The 22,032-nt window shown below is 36.3% G+C and overlaps 2 protein-coding genes across 2 annotated transcripts; both read left to right on the top strand.

Moving 5' to 3' along the window:
- Nucleotides 1–425: 425 nt before the first annotated feature.
- LOC121429832 (tubulin polymerization-promoting protein family member 2-like) lies at nt 426–9,970 on the top strand. The gene is made up of 4 exons (XM_041627072.1): nt 426–717; nt 5,315–5,517; nt 6,309–6,459; nt 8,648–9,970. The coding sequence occupies exons 2-4, from the start codon at nt 5,348–5,350 to the stop codon at nt 8,840–8,842; spliced, it is 516 nt and encodes a 171-aa protein (XP_041483006.1). The 5' UTR covers nt 426–717; nt 5,315–5,347; the 3' UTR covers nt 8,843–9,970.
- Nucleotides 9,971–12,708: 2,738 nt separating this feature from the next.
- LOC121429697 (sperm axonemal maintenance protein CFAP97D1-like) lies at nt 12,709–18,655 on the top strand. The gene is made up of 5 exons (XM_041626862.1): nt 12,709–13,030; nt 13,620–13,700; nt 14,274–14,392; nt 15,122–15,344; nt 16,384–18,655. The coding sequence occupies exons 1-5, from the start codon at nt 12,938–12,940 to the stop codon at nt 16,546–16,548; spliced, it is 681 nt and encodes a 226-aa protein (XP_041482796.1). The 5' UTR covers nt 12,709–12,937; the 3' UTR covers nt 16,549–18,655.
- Nucleotides 18,656–22,032: the final 3,377 nt, after the last annotated feature.

The raw sequence follows: 22,032 nt of genomic DNA, 5'->3' as shown, positions 1-22,032 counted from the left end.
TAATCATTTTTGTATTTTTCTTAAGTCTTCGCAGGGGACTTTTCGACCTTTGTGCCCAGACAAGGGCGTGTCATCCCGTGTCATTTGAATTCCCTGTAAGGAACATCCAATCGGAATTCCAGGGAGGGTGGGGATTTTATGTACAGATGGGGAAAGGTCAATGTTGAAAGTAGTCTAATATTGAGGCTGCTCGGGAGAATAACTTGAAAAAACATCACTGACCTGCAGTGAACAGTGGCTTGTTTAAGCTTACAGATCTCATATGAGGTAGCACTTGTCCAAGTCAGCAACCTTTGATGATTCATCCCACCTTCCCTGATCCTCATTACCGTTCCTACTAAAAGAAAGAGTAAACGGGTCTGATATGACAGACTACCATATTCCTCTCTGCAATGAATGGGTGATCATTTTCTCTCGATATCGATCGTGCATGTATTCTGGGGTGTATGTACAATCTAAAAATCGAGTGCTTCATTTGCTTTGAACAATACGGGAACAATACTGTCACATAGAAAGGATTATATACTCGGATATCTAGGAATAATAGAGCGTCTCTTTAAATCGAAAAGAAAAGGCACGGAGTGTGTGTGGTAGAAAGGATTCATTTTGACTTTGTCGGAGCCTGAGGTGAGAGCTGTTGGTGATCACTGCAAGCATCCATTATCCTCCCTCGAGAAATATATTAGCATATTGGACCTTGTTTTTTACATTCGGCTGGTATGTATGAACATGGAGCTTTATGAGTATGAAGATAACCATGTCCGGTGCTTTAATGTGTGTATGTCTGGATGGATGTATCATGTAATGCTGTGATTCATGTATAACAAGTATTGGTATAGCATTTTTAGTTGCATGATGTATCATCATGATAATATGCTGAGTGCCTGAATCGAGTGGCGCTAAACAAAATATTCATTGTCATGTAGACTCAGAGCACAATATATATTATTTCTAAATTACAGGCCTAATTCTTTATGGATGAGAGTACATGCAAATGAAGTGGGGGGGGGGGGGGGGGGGGAGGGGAGGGGGGGGGGCATGCAAGGAAGACTAAAAACAATTGAGAGAATTGAAGATGATTGTTTGAAAAGAAGAGATCCATGCATCATCGAGGGGTCTAGAAACTACACTGTAAAAACTGCGGTGTTAAAAACTGACACCAGTTGGTGTTAATAGAGGACCACACCATGAGGTGTTAAAATTACACCCTAGAGATTAAACACAACACCAAAGAGTGTAAATGTAACAATAAAATGTGTTGTAATAACACCTACAGGTGTAAAACTAACACCACCAATAACAACGGTGTAAAATAACTGGTGTGGTCCTCTATGTACACCGGTTAACACCACAGTTTTTGCTGTGTACATAATAAGAAGCTAATAATCCGAGAAAGGAGGAGACTTTTTACTTGATATAGACATAATTTTTCCTCTCCATGAATGGGCCCCGGCATGGGCCTCTTCTAATCTTGGTCGTATGCATGCATGCATGATCGGGGCAACTGTATGAAAACAAAACGACAGAGCTTACCCCGCCCCTTTTTTCTTTTTCCTTTTCAAATTGAAATGGGTGTGTCGACTATCCGAGTGCACGGCCCTTTACAGTGGATTAAAGTTTGTAATAAATAAAATGTTGACTGTTAAAATGAATGCAGGGTTAAGCAAGTGTCTCCTCATGCGTATATGAAAATGCAAACAAGTGTATTAGATCACCAAGAGTCCATGCCTCAATTATTATCGAAACCTAGATTATAAGGCATAGTATATTATGTCTACCTTTTTCATATAGGCTTTCAATGAATAGGTGACAGATAAGAGGAAAATAAAGAAGAAAATATCTAGACTCTTAAAAAAAACACACAAAATGGATGGGGCGATTTCAGAGGCAGTCTCTGGCATCATATGTTGCAGGGAGCTCAATTATTGCGATCTTTGTAAACAAGGACAACGCCAATGTTTCACCTTACCCAGGTGTAGTAGCTCTCTTAAATGGATCCCATGTACCATTCCAAGTCACACCCGCATAGGCGGCGGAAGCCGGGGGGGGGGGACCTGTCCCCCTAAATTTGAGGTGGGGGGCGGTCCCCCCTAAATTTTTTGTTGGTAACTTTTTTTTTACATCTGTCCAGCCTAAAATTTCAGGTGGACCCCCCTAATTTTTTTTTTGGTTGTCAATTTTTTTTTACCTGTGTCCATCCAAAAATTTCAGGTAGACCCCCCATAAATATTTTTGCTTCCGCCACCAATGCACACTCGATCTGTATCATGTTTCCTTCAAGCCCCAGCAAGGTCTCATCTCTCATGTCAATGTCCCTGCAGTATCGCTTCCAAATGAGAGCTCGAAATGGTAATATTCGTGATAGTATATATGTATGGATTATCATCATCACTGGCCTTCAAAGTTAGATATGCTTGTATTAAGTTCCTTGCTCAGCTGCAAGCCCACCTGCATGGTATCTGATATAAGGCCTTTGTATATAAGGTCACTAATCTCTCGTGTGAATCAGATTGAAAAGAATTATTGTGGACATTGGACAAAAATGGGAATTCATATTTGCTTGCGGATTGTAGAACACCATTGCTCGTGTTCTCCTCACCCACACACCCTCACCAAGACTGACATAACATTTACTCTTTCATGGTCTTGATAATAATAATAATAATAATAATAATAATAATAGTAATAATAATAATAATAATAATAATAATAATAATAATGGTTTTTTATATATGCGCTATACACAAAAAAATCACAGCGCTTACATTTGTCAGATATAAAATATAAATATAAATCCTATTAGTAAAAAAAGATTATAATCAACTAGTGTACATTAAATTGAATCACCTATTTGTATTCTCAGATATCATGTTTCCGTGTACTGATCCGTATATTAATACAAAGATCGATGGTGAGGTCTATCGACTCAGATTTATGTGTCATGAATGTGTGTTTGAATGAAATTGCTTCAGCCAATAATTAACATTTAGCCGTTTAAATCTTATTCGTGCGAGAAATTTATGTTGTAGACAGGTAGAAGGACTACTGCCAGCTTAATTGGTGCAACTGATAATCAGTTGAACTAGGATTTCTTTTTGAAAAAAAGAGAAAGGAAGATAACATCGGCATATTAGAATCACTAGCTTACCTATGGGGGGGCAGGGGAGGCAGACTGCCCCCCCCCCCGGACGAGTCAAAACTGATCCCTGACGAGCCAGTGGCCCCCTCCTTTGAAGTTGAAGACTTTTTTTTATAGGCTTGTCATTTTCCCGGTGCGAAACGAAATGTCCTTTATATCCCGTTGAGGACTTTTTTTTTGCTTGTCATTTTTTTTCTTGTACGAAATCCTTTGAAGACTTTTATTTTTGCTTGTCACAGCTTAGAATATAGTTTGATGGAATATAGAATCAAAAAGACTGAGTGGTAGGCACTTTCATGATTTCATCGACAATTCTTATCTACTTTGTGTTTCGAGAGGACAGAAATAATGCAATTTTACCCGATTATGTTAGGGTTGGTTGTATGATTATATGAATAATGATCAGATGTTGTTTTAACACATGCACGATACACAATTTATACTCCTTCACCATTTAATTATCAACGTCACAGTAAGAGAATATCATTTGGTGATATTGAATTGAAGCTTTATCAGTTTAATTAGCTCCAAGTCTGTAGGCCTTTGCTCACCAGTTGCCTAGAAACCACACGCTAAACAAGTTCGATACTAGTCTTGGTTTTGGGCGTTTGTTTTATTCAAAGCGTAAAACGGTTTGGTGTGAAAGCCCTTTCGTTGTGAAAAGTGGTCTAACTTTATAGCGTAAAGGTCCTTACTGGGAGTTATGCATAGAAGCCACCTCTCACAAAAAATAGCAACTTTTATTTGAATTTTAAACTGGTGTATGACCCATTTTTGAGTGAATTTTATATCAGGGTCTGTCCTTGCAGACTGGGTGTACACCCGAATGGGATAGTGAACCTAACAATGGAGTAATAACATGGACATAATTTTATCTCCCCGTGGGGCTATTGTTGCTATTGTCAAGTTGACAACACAAAGTAAAATGCATTTTTTTCGATTAAAGGAATTGAATTATATTGCTGCATTCTTAAGGCCCCAAGATTTTGTGAGAATGTTAGTCCGCCCAACCCCCATGGGGGGGGGGGGGTTACCGCCCATACTTGCATATCCCCTCCCCCTCCAGTCTAAAATCATTAATTTTGGAGAGTCAAAACTTGACATCGAATGCGCTTAATTAAGGAATAAGAATGAGAGAAATTTTGAAAAAAAAAATCGAAAAATACGATATTTATGAAACCTCATCATGATATAACTTCCCTCCTTTTGATGGTTAGAAATAGCATTTTTCATATAAACGTGTATAAAATAATGTTACTGATAAATATGCAGTATGAAAAAGATTACGATGTTGTTTTGCAAAGAAAATTGCAAATTAGGGAACTTCTTGCATGTTTGGTCAAAATTTCTGTGATGCATTTTCGCAAAACCTTGGCTAATATGCTTCTTTAATATAAACATCTTGACATGTCAGAATAAATTCGGATAGGCTTATATTAAATTGGTTTACAAGCGTTTGGTCTACCACTTGGGCTATATGCATGATCACAATTGGTCTATGATTAATTTAGTAAAATATCCGCTTTGTCTACACTTGGCTAATTGGTTTGATAGTCTCATTGTGATTTAGTTTAATGCACACTTCGTCTATTTATTATTTTGCTACTTCGTCAGACGAAGATTTTGTTCACAAACGGTTCATCTATTCTATCCGATCACGGTGATATACTCAGTAGACGAAAATCACGATGTCACGAACGCACGCAGTGGGAGGGAAGCGGGCAGGTACCCCTTAAGAAACTTTGTAAACTTATGTTTTTACTTATTTTCCCCACAAACTTCACTGAGTGTGTATGTGCGAAATCATTCAATTTCACTCTAGAAAATACACAAGCACCGGCCCCCATGAAAAGTTTCGTCTCTTCTCTTTATAATTTTCGAACCGTTTCTTTGAAAAACAATCATCCATCTTGTCCGTCATGAGGAAAAAACTTGCTTATGGTCAAGTGGTAATTACACGAACTGCTTGAAGCAATAGACTATCCGGAACTTAAGACGAAATGGGCACCCCCTGTAAAAACAACGAAAAAAGAATTGTTCCCAATGCCCTGGAATGAAAGTCGGTCACATTGATTGACCTGTGGTCTAGTAGACTCTCCAAAACATGAAAACTGTTAAATTCATGTAATTAATCTGTTGTTTTTCTCCCTACACTCCTTTTTTTTCAAATGACAGTGAAACTTGTGCCGAGACTGAAAGAAGAACAAAATGTCTGACGAAGATCTAAAAACCGTCTTCAAGTCTTTCTGCGCCTTCGGTGCCGGAAGCAAGGACGCTCAGCCTCAGATGGACAACGCCAAGTTTAACAAGTTTTTTAGAGATCTTAAACTCTATGACAAGAAGTTCACCAGTACCGACACGGATATCATCTTTAACAGGTATGGATATAGTTGGAAAGATCAGTACTGTTCGATAAAATTCAATTGATTATATTGGTAACTTTGAAATTCAGTGGTAATCATCATCCAATCAAAATCAAGGAATCATTGAAAAGTTAGATTATCATTTTGGATGGCAAAGTTACCATGGTAATACTATTAACTGTTTACCATGGTAATACTATTAACTGTTTACCATGGTAATACTATTAACTGTGATGCTACCATTAGATCTGCATAGATAGTGGTATTGTCATTTTTTCTTCTGGAATCTTACATTCATTCATTGTGTGGTCAAGTTACGGTTGATGGTAATTAAACAATATGGCGCGATGATGTGTTATAATATGAAAGTTTCTTTGGTCGGATACATGACTATATAATCCATTGCTTATTATGATCACATTCTCGATCAACCCCTTCAAGTGTACTTTACTTTTGTGACATTCTTCCTCCTCCTCCTCCTTCTTCTCTTCTGCTTTTCCTTTTTTTTCTTCTTCTATTTCTTCTTCCTCTTCTTCTTTTTCTTCTTCTTTTTCTTCTACATTTTCTGCTTCTCCTTCTTCTTCTTCTTCTACATTTTCTTCTTCTCCTTCTTCTTTTTTTCTTCTTCTTCTTCCTCTTCGTCTTCTTTTTCTTCTTCCTCTTCTTCTTCTTCCTCCTCGATCTTCTTTTTTTTCTTCTTTTTTTATTCTTCTTCCCTTATCCCCTCCTCCCCCTTCTCCTTACCAACTGACCACTAACCATGGTTGTCACTAACACTTTTATATTCTTCCATAACTCCCTTACAGACCAGAAGTGAAATCTAAGACTGAACGTAAGATCAACTTCTCCCAGTTCAAGGTAGCTTTAGAATTGTGTGCTGAGAAGAAATACGGAAGCAAACCGGAAGTCTCAAAGCTCATTGAAAAAATCTGCAGTGGCAAGGGACCTGGAACATCGGTAAGAAGACAATAATGACTTTAAAAAAATACACTGCAAAAATACCAGTGTTAATTTAACACCAGCCCGGTATCCAGATAAGTGTTGAAACAACACCCGGACAACACCAGACTGACCTTACGACACCAGACAGGATCCAGCGGAAGAGAGCTGCCTTACACTATTAGAAAATTTATCCTGAAAGGTCAAGTCCACCCTAGGAAGAAAATGCTTACTTGAATATATGACAAAAATCAAATTAGCATAGTGCTGAAAATTTCATCAAAATCGGATGTAAAATATGAAAGTTATGACAATTTAAAGTTTCGCTTATTTTTCACAAAACAGTGTGATATGCACAACTAGGTGACTCAGTCGATGATGTCCATCACTCACTATTTCTTTTGTTTTTCATTGTTTTAATTATACAATATTTCATTTTTTATATATAGATTTGACAATAAGAATAAGCTTGACTGAACCGTATTAAACAATGCTAGTTCCACATGTTCAGGGAGGAATTAATTGTTGTTTCACTTGACAATGAGGGGAAAATCAGAATATTTAATATTTCATGTAAAAAAAATACAAAAGAAATTGTAAGTGGATGACATCATAGTCTCCTCATTTGCATACCAGCCAGGATGTGCATATAACTGTTTTGTGAAATTAAACGACTTTAAGATGTCATAATCTTCTTATTTTTCATCTGATTTTTAATAAATTTATATACTTGTTAGATTTTTCTCTTTTTATTCAAATCAACTTTTTGTTGGGGTGTTCTTGTCCGTTAGAATAAAAAAGTTCCTGAGGCAGAGTCTCGAGAACATCTGTAATCTTACCAGATTACATAATCTTATATTATATCATGTAAAATTACAGGAACTTGGTATTTGGTGTATGGAACGTTACAAATTTCCTGAATAAAACACCCTTTTCTTCTTTTAAACAGACCTGTTCTTTTAATTTGCAGAAAAATTCCTGCTTATTTTATTTTCTAATAATTACTGGCTATTATAGGAATACCCTATTAAAGAAACAAACAAACAAAAATCAACTTTAAAGCTGCCGATCCGGGAAATTATTGGCGAAAGTTTGATCCGCGGGGGGGGGGGTAACAGGGGGTACTTGTACCCCCAAAAGAAATAACGGGGAAATGCTATTTTTCCAAAATGGGAAATTCCTCTTTTTTTCAAAACAAATGCTCTTTTTGAAGTATACATTTTAGATTAATTTTCAGGAGAAGTTCTTATTGAAAATGACATCCCCTCCAATACAAATCCTTTTATCCGAAATTAAGCGTGAGTGTTTGATCCGGGCGCCTATTCTTAAATCAATACATGCTTTGGCCACAACACACACATATATCATCGTTCGTTAGTTTATCATTGCATGATGTCCTGTTATCTTGCAAGAACAGTACCGTTCACGAACATTATTTAATTTTTCTAATTAACGAACTTTATTTCGTTTTCGGACTAACGAACCTTCGGATTAACGACCCTTATTTCATTTCCGGACGAACGAACCTTCGGAATTACGAACCTCATTTCGTTTTCGGATTAACGAACCTTATTTCGTTTTCGGATTAACGAACATCGAGGTACAGGCAATGTACGTGTTTCGGAATAAAGAACCTTCAGAATTACGAAGTGTAACCCACATTGGGTAGTACCACGTGATTTAGACAAGGTATCTAAGGGTCAAAACATGGTCAAAAGGTCAAATGATATGAAATCATATCCATATCCTGTTTGAAGTTTTTGTTCAGCTTCCTCTCATTTTTTTTGTATCTGCTGCAATTGCGTTTATACTTGGTACAAATAATGATTGGGTTACCACACCTGTGGTTTGGGGATGAAAAGGTCAAAGGTCATCTAGGGGTCTAAGATCATATTTTATTGATCGCGAAACACTTGCATTTGTAATGTAATTTTCACGTCGAGATGTTTCTGTTCATGCGCAGTTGAGTATATCCAGATAGAAATTTCGCAATATTATTAATTATCATCGTCAATATGCCTATATAGTTGTTTCCGTTTTTCAGCATCATCAAACAAAGACTGGCAAATAAATGATTTCAAAGAAAATAATTTCGAGCAATGCTAGCATGGCTTCCTTTACCAAAATTGAGATTTCTCATTAGTATCACCATTCTTTTAAATGTATAATTACTAAACACGTTCATTCATTCATTTCATTTACACAGGGTGCTACGAAAACCGTCAAAGCCGGAGGCGTAGATCGGTTAACCGATACATCCAAATATACGGGTTCTCACAAGGAACGGTTCGATGAATCCGGTAAAGGCAAGGGTCTGGACGGAAGGAAGGACTTCGACGCCAAGGCCGCCGCGGGGTATGTCGGCGGATACAAAGGGGAGGGAAGCTATGACCAAAAATAGACAATTGAATTATTATAATATTTTCTACTAGTTTTGTATCTTAACCTTTTTATTCCTCGATTTTGTTTAATGTGTTAGAAGTTTCATGATTATTATAAGTAATTTATGTTACTGTTGAAAAAGTCAAAATATAGGCCTATATAATATAGATTATACATCAAATATTCGCTTATCTGTTCAAATAAATATTTAAGAGAAAGTTATGATGCATCAAATAAAATTTAATGTGATATAGTCTTTTAAACAATGTCATTCAAGAAGAATACTGTCAAGAGTGAGTGAGTGCTACAATTTAAAATACCGGTACAGTTGCCATATCAGCATTAAATGCTCTTGGTTTGTCTCATTGTATGTGTTGTCAAGAATTCGTTATATTCAGTATTCCACTATCACGACCAATTGTTTTTACTCCTTGCAATTATTCCACTGAAAATGAATCTGACTGGAAAAGGTATAATTCCCTCTCGTTCGGGTATAACATCAAATATATATTACTTTCTATCATAAAATTTGAAAGGGGAAAAAGCCGGCATAGCGATGTGGAAAAATTAATTTTAAGAATAACATCTACTGCTAAATTGCCCAGTGATTCGGCGATATGATCTAGCCCAATTTTAATATTTTCAAATTATTCAAATTCTGATCATTGTTTTGAAGAGGCTGAAAAACAATACAGACGGCAGAAGAAAAAACAGGAACGAAGAGAATTTCAAAAATCTCATGTGTCTGATCATAAATAATGATGTTCACGACTGATGTTGTGTTGTATAAGAATGATCTTCTTTTGACCATATTTTGCTTCTCAAATACGAATGTGCCTGAATAATCACTAAACCTCCTCAATGGACGAACATATATTTAGCAATCAATTTTAATTTACATTTCAATGCCAAATTTCATCTAGAGTCTTTCGCTGTGTGTCCTCACTTCCAAGTAAACATAGTGTAGTATGTCGATATTGGAACTTTTAAAGAGTAATATTTTGTATGGGGTGTGTGTGTATTTTATTAAATATTTGAATGTTTCTATTTGATATATAGGTTGAATCTGAAATCACGAATATTATTAAAGCTAGGACATTCCTATATGTTATAAATTAATCTATAATAAAGATTATACCACAACGAATTCAGTTCATGTTATTTTACTTTTGTACGACTTTGCATTTTATTATGCCATCTAATTGATAAACGTGTACAATAACGTACACAATAGTGACCATCTGATTGTGACTAACATGGTCATCCACTCCCATAGGGGAATGAAACATTTGGAATAATTGGGCTTGTGTGGTAAAAGAAATATCAGAGAATAAGATCAAAGAATATTTGAGACAAATCGGACAAATAATGAGATAGCTATGAGCATTTGAAAATTACGATCACTAATGCTATGGAGATCCTCCTATTGGCAATGTGATAAAGATGTGTGATGTCATTAGGTAATCAACTTTCACTTTGATGGACTATAAAATATTCCAAAATGTCTCCTTTTGCTCTTTCTTATGGTGATACAAACTCTTCATCCATAATGTATTCTCTGAAAATCTGTATTACATGCCCTCCTACAGAAAGAATACATGATCTTCTGGTAGATGTGATAAAAGAGGCAGTTTAAGTGAACTATATACAAAAGTAATGGACAAGTTGTTCACATGTGACATCACACATCTTTGTCACATTGCCAATGGGAGGATTTACATTACAATAACGATCTAAACTTCAAATGTTCACAACTTTCTTGCTATTTATAGTTCAATTTTGCATTAATCTGTTTCTTTGATTTTTCTGTTTCGCACAGGGTTCACTGTAAAAAAATAATGTGCTAATTGAAAACCTACAGTGCTTGTATACTGCACTACGAGTGCTAATTTTTTTAGTGTCAATTTGAACTAGAAAATCAGCACTCGTAGTGCAGTCACTATACAAGCACTGTAAAAGCTAAATTAGCACTTCATGTTTTACAGTGTTTCATTTTTCTATAACCGTGGACGCGACCGGGGGGGGGGGGTGTTAAGGAGAATGGGATATAATGGAAAGAGAGGGAAACAGATATAGAGAGAAAGAAATAGAGAGAGAGTGAGAGAGAGAGTGAGGGGGAGAGAGAGAGAAATAGTGGGAAAGAGCGGAAGAGGAAGATGGAGATATGTCAGGGTTAACGAAAGGATGAGCGAGACAGGGGGAGAGAGTGCTGGGAGGGGAGGAGTAAGCCCAAGTAGCGGGATGACAAGGGGATGTGTAGAGATGGAGCCCAACATGGAGACAAGCGTGCTTAAATTTTAAGGGGAAGGGGAAAATATGGGGATATGAGTAGGGACTACAATGTCAATAATTCCAGCAATGGCTATAACTTGCCAAGTCTAGTTTACTTTAACAAAAATATTCATACATATAAATTCAATCAAGACTAAGTTAAATCTGTGTTGAATTTCCTCCAATATCAACTCTTGATCATTAAGTTTGAAAGTTTGTACTTAATTGTTAGGTGTAAGACAATTTGTATTTTTACTATTTGTAACACTCTGTATATCTTTCGATTTTAGTGATATAGATGTAGCGTTGGCGAAATTGGCGAGTGTCACTAAATATATGATGTACACAGATGAAACGGACAGATGAAACAGGAGAAATTGAATTTAAAGTTCCAAAGTATTTATTATTACCTCTCTTAAAGGTAGAGAAGGTAATTTGTAATATTATAAACAATATTGTAGATACTGGTATTCCAGATAAAATAGAATTTATGAGCTGGTGACTCCATTACCGGCCATAGGTTTGGCCTGGAGTTAATAGCACTGGGAGGGATGTGATCTGGAGAGTCACAAACCCCAAAAGAACCCAGAGTGACAATTTGTCTACTCTTTTATTCAATATTACATGTGTACAAGCTACGAGTAGTAATTAACAGGGGAAAGTGAATAAAGGATTTCGACATTGGTCTAAATCCTAACAAAATGAAAGGTCTATTAGTTCTATTTAAAAAGGTGGGAAAGTATTGCTACCAGTTAGGTGAAGGATAAGTATATCTTTGTATTTCAGACAAAAGGAGGAAGGAGAGAAGGAGGAGAGAAAGAAATACACAGATGTCAGTTCTATTAATTTCCAGTTGTATTTGTACTACTGATATGGGTAATACATATGTATGTGCGGTGGGAATCAAAGGAAGGTTTTCTGGGTTTTACTAATATGGGTAGAATAATTAGGTGAGGATTACTGGATGGGTCAGAGCTGGTCAGAAGGACAATAGACAGATTCTAGCTACTTAACAATACTTAAAATCTCACCTTGCTATTTGACCAATGCTAATTATAAATTGTGTATGAGCAAAATAATACAATTATCTAAACTGAGTAAAAGGTATATATTTTTAGTCTTACATATTTATATTTTATAATTGAAAATAGCGCCATGCATGGGCGTCATGCCTGACGAATGTGTGTGCTTTAAAAGAAGCCACCATAATTCATTTTCATACAAACAAAATACATAGGGATTTTTCTTGAATAATTTTGAAGAATAGAAAATCCCTGTTTATTTGTTTGTACTTATTTGTATCATTGATTTTTTAACAATCAGAAAACTACAACTTTACTGATATGAATATGATGTCTCTCCACTGTGCTGATATCACTTCGTGGCATATCCATAATTAAACAACCTGTCACTCTATCAATTACCCACTTTAGGGTCTGTAATTAATATGCCGGCTTAATTCATTCAGGCGATCATCGTCGGCTTGTGTTAGTATAATAAACACTCCCGCGAAGTAGTGGTGCTGTTGCTATAGCTACGCCCTACGGACAGGTGCTTCTCGCTTGTGCGCATGCGCCGTACCATTCGGTAATTGCTTAGCGACCTAACCAGCGCGTGTGTGTGTGTTTATTATGATCATGCCCGATCGCCTGCTCTCCGCATATCATTACTACCATTTAGAGGTCATTTCGCCAGAGCGAACTCAACTTCGCGAAATTATTGGAAGATTCATATCAAATAAATTGATTGTTGAATCATATCCACCGAACTAGGCAGCACTTGGAGGTCCTTATAACAGTATTCTAGGTTTTAATCGAAACATCTGGTTTAATATCCACGGAAAATGCATAAATCGTACCAGTCGATATTACCGTGCCACAACCGGCTTCTCCAGCAGAGATGGGATCAGAAATATTACGATGAACACAGACAGAAGGTATGTATATATTCAAGTCAAGCTATCAGAGTCAATTCTAACAAATTATTTAGGTAATTTCAGGTGTGTGTAATTATTACTTTGAATGAAATTATTATATGAAGAATTTAGATTTGTGATAAATCTAATTTTGTGATTATGCGTATATGCCATAGTTATCTGCAAATATATTTTCATTTTTGTCAATGGTAGGCAAATATAAAATGTGTCAAGTTTGAACTTTTAATAACTATGTCAAGACATTACAAATTTACATTCTATTTTGATTTATTACGTGTTTATTGCTGATTGATTGATATATCTTATTTGTCTTGTTCTGTGTGATATGCAGATTTATGCCCACCATATAGGGCCTAGCTCCCAAACAAACTTTAATGTTTGACTCTTAGTAGTTAGTACTTCTACTTCTACGACGGTACTCAGCAGGATCCATAATTCAGGATGTAGTGCTAAGGAAATGATAATAGATGATTTTGCATTTTATGTTTGTTTTATTTTTCATTCATGTTTTTGGCAGAAATATAATTTATTCATGAACTTGATCATAAAAACAGATCTGATAACTTCATGACTTCTTTTTATTTGTCAGGTCAAAGAAGCAAAACCAATGGTAGATACCAAAGCCCCTACAACATATGTGCATCTTCATCTCAAACTTAAGAAGTTACAGGTAAGTTATACGAGGATTCTTTTAGTATAATTTTGATCCATCTAATGGCAATCAATGGCCAAACCCAACCGAAAAGTAAAGTTTTGAAAGAAAGGTTCATCTTGTACCGGTAGTTTAGAATTGATAGAAAGCATAAATGACACTAATAGATTGTGTTGGTTTCCTTGAATACAACCTTTTTGTAAATCATAAACTGCTTAAAACATTTCAGGTTTATAGCATCAGGGGCAGGGCCAGGGCATTTTCAAGGGGGGGGGGGGGCTGGTGGTGAAAGTTTTTTTTTGACAGAAAAAAATGAGATTCTCTCATTACCTTTTGTTTTGCCAATCAATTTCAGAAAGACACCTTATTCTAATCTCATAACCAGAACACCAGTTTTACATGAACCACTGTGTCAGTGATTTTCACCAACTAATTACTCTCAGCCAATCCGATTCAAGGATTTCAGTAGCTTGTAACAATTATCAGTGAAAACCACTTTCTACTTTGTGAAATGCTCCCAGTATGAAGTTTAATTCAATCAAGCTACATATTTTGTATACTTATTCACATTTCTTTTCTTTTCATTAATAGTTGGAGGAGGAACGTCTTGCTGTGATTGAACGTGATAACAGGATTCTTCTTGAGAAAATGTCTGTCATTATGAGGACGAGAGGACGGGTGGATAATAGGAATAACTATATCCATAGAAGGTGAATAGCATATCACTTTATTCAGGATACTACACAGCAAAAACTGTGGTGTAAATCGGTGTACATAGCGGACCACACCAGTTATTTTACACCGGTGTTAAATTGGTGGTGTTAGTTTTACACCTATAGGTGTTTATTACAACACCTTTGGTTGATACATTTACACTCTTTGGTGTTATGTTCAATCTTTAGGGTGTAATTCTAACACCTCAGGGTGTGGTCCTCTATTAACACCAATTGGTGTCAGTTTTAACACCACAGTTTTTACAGTGTACTCGTAACAGTTTGCTTACTGTACATTTATATTTTATGTACATCAGAGGTATAACATTAATCAGCATTGGACACTTTCGTATAGTTTTCACTCAAAATTATTCTCCATTTTAAATAGTATCAAAGAATTTTTTTTGATGATATCCATTCATTCAAATAAACATTAATTGCCTTCTATTTTTAAAAAAGTATCAGTTTCAATATTAATTATATCAATTTGTCATAAAAGAATGTAATAATAGTTAACAAAAGAAGGTGTTATAGCATAAAAGAAGATTTAGCATTCACAAAAGAGATTTTTTTTAGACATAGCAAGGGGCAGCTTCATTATTGTCTAATAAAAACAATTTCTTAAAAGGGTATTTGTCATCATAATAAAATGCATTAAACTTGGCAAATATGTAACATGAATGGTTAGTTGCAATTAATTAACACTCCTATTTTAACCCTGCCCAGTTTGAATCGTGAGAAGCGTCAGCGTGAGTTGTTGAGGGTGACTAGGGAGAATCAGGAGATACTTCGTCGGATCCTGGCCAGGGAACCGGAATACAACCATCTAGAATGGGATAGACAGTGGGAGGAGAATGAACAGTTCATGGATAACATCGCTAGGTATCCTAGGAACTGGTGGGAGCTGGAACAGGAGGAGAAACAGAGACGCAAGGAGGAGCTGAGAGAGGTGAGATTAGAACACCCAAATTCACCCAATGGGATGTTGCAAGAAACTTGCGCTAAGTTCCTAATCAAGTCTATCTCCATAATTATGTGTAATCTGGTGTTGCAAGAAAGTTGACTACACATCTGCATGTAATCATAGGACTTACTCTTGATTTGGGAATTAATGCTGAATTTAGAATTGAATGTAAAAAAAAAACAGTTTAAGTCGTTCAAGGCAATTTTAAGACATCAGTTTAAAGTACACTGAAATACCCAGTATGCACACAGGGTGGACCAAGGAATGGGTTTGGTATTGGCATTCCCCCCCCCCAAAAAAAATAGGTTTCTGAATCTCATATGCGATTTTCATTTGACAAATTGCTAAATAATAAGTAGACAATGTTGAAATTAGCCCATCTATGCATCAGACTAGAGGAGTTATAGACCTAGTGATGGTTAGACTAAACTTTGATTAAATCAAACTGATAGTAGGCCAAGGGGGTGTTTCACATAGATTTAATTATGAATAAGAGTCACACTTACATGTCTAGTTGCGCTCTGTTAAAAAGGCATGACAGTATTGGTAAGATCATGCCAAGAGAACGCTCACTATTGCGTATTGATCAATAAGATTGTGCATTGCATAACATGTACGCTCTGGCATTTAGGCGCGGCCTAAGTCATACTTAAATCTTTGTGAAACATAACCCAGAGGTCCATGTCATAAAGCTGTTAGTAAGTTAAGAATGACTCTAAGAACGACCGGTGATCCCCTCTTGTGGTAAATGATCTTCACCATTAAATGTTCTTGGTTAATTATTCAGCACGTAAAAAAGGTTCACCAGTCATCCTTAAAGTCGCTCTTAACTTTATGTACAGCTTTGTGAAACATCCACCAGTTTACCAATAGGATTTCTCCATGATGGCATTTGATGTTCAGAGAATTCCACCATCTGCCTGTAAAGCAAGTGAATACAAACCAAATCAGAAAACAGAAGAAGTTCATTAAAAAGATAAGAACATCTATTTTATTTCTAATAAGACCATACTTTCTTTTGCAGATGAGGAAGAATGAAAAATCAGAGTTGAACGAGGAGGAAAACCCGAGGAAGAAACCTGTCAAGAAACAACAGGAAGAGAAGGAGGAGGAGGAAAATCAAGAAGAACAAAAAGATGTAGAAGAGGAGAAGCAAGAGGAGAAAGAGCCTGAACAGATAGCAGAATGAAAAACATCTTCAGGGCAATCAAGACCAACCTGAAAGTCACTTTCAGAACCATGGCGGTAACCATCTTTTAGAACATTTTTATATCAGGCAGGAACTGATTATTTTTATTTTCCCACCATTGCAGTATGCTGTCTATATGCTTTTTTTCAAATAGAATTTGTGAAGAATTCAAGATTTTGTGCATTTTAGAAGGTGGCAGTGCCACAGAACATTTTGAGATGCTTCATGGTCATTACGTTACCAAGATCAGCTTGATCTGTCGTTATCTGCAGTGGTATCAGAGCGCTGTTATCAGACAAAGGTTTAGAGGGGTGGGGTTTTGGGTATGAACAATTATTTGACCAATGCTGTTCAAATCCTTCAATCCATAAGTGGTCTGAATATGCATTCAGCCTAAAGTCTGTGGCAGTGACTTGTCCACAGAAGAGAAATATCGAGTTGCATAAATTTGTGCTACTCCTGTGTCAAGACCCATGTTTCAATCAGGGTCTGTGCCTGCAGACTAGATTTGACCCTAAGATTCTGTGTCTGAGCAGAACGTTCTTGCTCCACTGACTGACATCAGAGTTGAGATGAAAATAGTGGCAGATCCAGTCGGGTTGGATACAATACCATTTCATGAAAATTCAGGGGGCGTATTTGTAAGCGATATAGTCAGGCACCACAAAACAATTGTGTCTAATCCGGCTGGATCCACCCGTGATAATGTCATCAATGTTATTACCATTATCAAGCAATGAATATTATAATGCGCCATAGATATTATATATCATTATTGATATCTTGTTATCGGTATCGTTATACCATTAAGTGTATGAATGGTAATAAGCGATGCCCTTCAGAGGTCGATGGGTGGGAACTTAAGGTGAGAGCATGAAAATAGCAAGGTCATTCCACAACGATGCATATACTGTAAAGGGTGGCTAAACCCCATTAGGAATTATGTGTACATTTACAAAAAAATCTTCTTAAAACGTTTGTTTCATTTAAATATGTATTAAGGCAACATGATAACTTACATTTATTCTATATCTCTTGGAATAATACTTTTGTTATCACATTGATATTAAGATATTCACCCTAGTTACCTATGACAGCAAAATGCTGTATACTTTTCTTCATTTGGGGATATATAACCCTTTTCTAGTCTCAACTGTGAAGGCTATCAAATAATAATTCACTAACGCAAAATCTTGAAGATTTAACTCTTGAATTAGTAAGGGATGTACTCTAAATACCCATGTAATGGAATGTCAGGATATTTTTTGATAAAATCATTATTTAAATGTTTTACAATGTGATCATTATCATCAGGTAGCTATTTCATGCATAAAGTTTCTTCCAGATTCATTCCGTCGACGTTCAAATATGTATGCAATTTTTTATCCTGAAATCTTGTGCTATCTTCCTTTCAGTGTCACTCTATGAAGTATCACTAAATCTTATATTTTATTCATTTAACTTGATCTGTAATTGTAGTAGTTACGATTAATAATTACAACTTTGATATTGCGCTGTTCTTTTTAAGATGCGGATGGTAATATTGTATAAATTTGTTCTATGAGAAATTTTAGGCTTAGGAATAACCAGCAAGTTTTTAAATAATGTTTTTCATGGCTATCTTAACCTTTTTCATTCTTAGACTGTCTGATATAAAATATTATATTGGTAAATAAATAATACACTTATAAATTTAAATACACCATTTTGAATTTGGGGGGATTATGTTCAGAGTTGAATAATATTTGTCATTCTGTATGTAATCAGGCATTGAAATCATGATTTTTTTTGTAGAGAAAGGGTCATTTAATTCTTTAGAACCAGATTACTTAGTAGTATTCACAATTGCTGTCAAATTATTGCAGTCCTCTCAATTTTCATGCTACATTTTATAAGTGCAATGAGTAGTGTATATATAAAAATGTGCTTATCATATTTACAATGAATGTATTGTTTGTTAAAGTATGTGTTCTTCAAAATCATGCATGTATGTTGCTATGTACATATATTGGTCATGAGTAAAGTATGTATTCATTTTTAATATGCAAGCTTTTTCTAATATTGTGATGATCAGTGATATTCTGCATTAAATAGATGCTGTCATGAATATTATGAATTGTTGTGATTCATGTTCTATGTTCAGTTCATGCATTACTATTCCTGTCTCATTTTATGATGTATATATAATATAGTGAAATTCATATAGCGCCTTATACTTCTCGTTTCTAAGTGCTTTACATGAACTTATTATCCCGGTCATTGAATCCTGGCATGCCCGCACAAAATGTATGTACTTTCTTCACTCCCTGGGGAGCATTCCAACAAGAGTTCCAAGACTCGATTGATAGGCATAGTTCATAAGCTTTCTACCGGGTACCCATCTAACACTTGGGTGTAGGAAACTGAGGATTGACGCCTTGCCTAAGGATTCTAGGCCATGGTGGGATTCATACATGCCTCCCTCTGATTACAAGGGAAGAGTCAGAACTACACACACGGGGATGCCAGTTGGTTTTGCTGTCTGGGCCTGAAAAGAAGATAGAATGCTGGCCTAGTGAAGCCCCAATGCCTTGTACAATATAAAGCCTGAATAAGGCCTCAAATGGGGAAGGCATCCAGGCCAGAAATCAGGGAACAGTCTGAAAACTGGTATCTCTGAAGGCCTATACATGTCACATAACTTGAATTTTTCTAGAAGAGCTTATCTATTATACATTTGTTCTCTTTTCTTTCAACCACTTACAATTTCTTTTGTTTAACAAGTGGAATGCCTCTGGCCGTCTCACCTGCACCACGCAGTTCAATATAGCAGCAGTGCTGACTTTGAATACTACTCTAACTCGCACAAGATGTTCAGTGATACATGGTTACTCTTATGTCCACTTTTTATGAACTAGACCAATAAACTTACAGAGATATGATGGTTATTCAACAAAAAACCCCAACATGGCCAAAGTTCATTGACCTTACATGACCTGTGACCTTGATCATGTGACCTGAAACTCGCACAGGATGTTCAGTGATACTTGATTACTCTTATGTACAAGTTTCATGAATCAGATCCATAAACTTTCAAAGTTATGATGGTAATTCAACAGATACACCCAGTTCGGCCAAAGTTCATTGACCTTTGACCTTGGTCATGTGACCTGAAATGCGCACAGGATGTTCAGAGATACTTGATTACTATAATATCCAAGTTTAATGAACTAGACCAATAAACTTTCAAAGTTATGATGGTAATTCAACAGATACCCCAATTCGGCCAAAGTTCATCGACCCTAAATGACCTTTGACCTTAATCATGAGACCTGAAACTTGCACAAAATGTTCAGTGATGCTTGATTACTATTATGTCCAAGTTTCATGAATCAGATCTATAAACTTTCAAAGTTATGATGGGAATTCAACAGATATCCGCAATTCGGCCAAAGTTCATTGACCCTAAATGACCTTTGACCTTGGACATGTGACGTGAAACTCATGCAGGATGTTCAGCTATACTTGATTAACCTTATGTCCAAGTTTCATGAACTAGGTCCATATATTTTCTAAGTTATGATGACATTTCAAAAACTTAACCTCAGGTTAAGATTTCGATGTTGATCCCTCCAACATGGTCTAAGTTCATTGACCCTAAATGACCTTTCACCTTGGTCATGTGACATGAAACTCTAATAGGATGTTCAGTAATACTTGAATAACCTTATGGCCAAGTTTTATTAACTAGGTCCATATACTTTCTAAGTTATGACGTCATTTCAAAAACTTAACCTCAGGTTAAGATTTGATGTTGACGCCTCCGCCGCCGCCGTCGGAAAAGCGGCGCCTATAGTCTCACTCTGCTTCGCAGGTGAGACAAAAAGGGGCATTCATTGCTCTGAAAATGATTATTCTTCCTCTACATGAGATCTATAAATTGTACCATTTTCAGCCATTTTGGATCTCCTTTAATTCAATAATTTTAATGAGATCTGTCCCATCCCCTCTCATCCCTTCACATATTTTTCAATATCACACAATGCTAAAAACCCCTAGTATTTCTTTCTCTCTCTGTCTCTTTTTTTGTGGGGGGGGGGGGGGCAGTGGGTGTCACTTTCTGTAGTGATTACCTAGCTTTAAATACAAAAAACCCACCCCACTATACCAATTATAAAGTGACATAGAGTGCCATGGAGACATTAGTTTAATCTCTCCTGAACTTTTGCCGATTTTGAGCGATAAGAAGTTATGTCAGCCAAGCAGAGATTATAGTGGGGTATGGTGTGTCATCCCGTAGGACTAGCGTGCCAAAATTGATTTTTTGGTTGTTTTGGCTTCAATAGGGTCCCCTTAGACCAAAAACGATGGGGGTCAAATTTTCAGACCCCTCCTTCCCTTTGTGGGGGGTCCTTTTTGGCGCCATATTGGTCTGTACAAAGCCCAATTAGATAATCCATTGTTTTCAACCTTATTTCTCACTTTTCTTCGCCAATTTTATTTTTAAGTTGTCTGAGGTGTACAAGAATGAATATTTGATGATGTTGTGAAGTCAATATTTTTTCACTTTTGCCATACGGGGGGCGGATTTTGCGAAAAATGCCCCCAAATTGTAAAATATTACCCCAAAAATGTAATTTTCCCACTTTTTGGCACTAGAATTAGAACAAAAAGATTACAACATGAAGTGCATATGTCTTCTTGTACAGTCGTAATTTATATGATTATTATTAATAAATTAATGTAAAAGTCACCCCCATTTCAGGATTTTATGCAGTGAAAACCTAACTACAACACTAGAGGGCGCCATAACTTATCATGATGATATTAGTGTGGTACGGTATATCATGACACACTTCCTGCAGGATTTTTGTGCCAAAACTGTTTTTTTTTTTTATTCACTTGGGTCCAATCTATCACGAAATAATAGGGTTCCAATTTTCCCCACCCTCACCCTCTGCCTGAGGGGGGGGGGGGTCACCTATATCGAGACCCACTAAAATCAGGAGTATCAGTAATTTGCGCCCGGTTAAACAATGGATTATTTTATGGAATTTTATCATCCCTAGACAGCTAAAATGCCTATATCTGAAGGCTTCAAGTTGGACGAGCATCCTACCAACCATATCCCCTACTCCCCCCCCCCCAACTGACTGGCATACAACTTTCACTATTCGGCCACTCGTTCTGGAGTACAATAACGATTAAATTACTTCTATTCGAATTGTCAATTATGTACTTCTCGGCTAATTTCCAATTACTGATAGCCAGAAAAAACACATAAAATATAATTTTAGCCCCCCCACACACGCACATATGCACATATTCATTATTGAAATAACATGTGATGTATAGAGAACTTCCGAACTTACATTGTTTTTCAACAGTTGTTAGTACTAATTGACCTCAGGAATAATATACTAAAAATCTACCAAAATCTGCATCAGGGAAAGTGGTTATTTTCAAGATAGTATCCAAGATGGCCACCATTCACTTAAAATTAAT

Source organism: Lytechinus variegatus, chromosome 16 (genome assembly GCF_018143015.1).
Source record: "Lytechinus variegatus isolate NC3 chromosome 16, Lvar_3.0, whole genome shotgun sequence".
NCBI classification, from domain to species: domain Eukaryota; kingdom Metazoa; phylum Echinodermata; class Echinoidea; order Temnopleuroida; family Toxopneustidae; genus Lytechinus; species Lytechinus variegatus.
The sequence above is the reverse complement of the archived record's forward strand: the minus strand, read 5'-3'. Positions and strand labels throughout refer to the sequence as shown.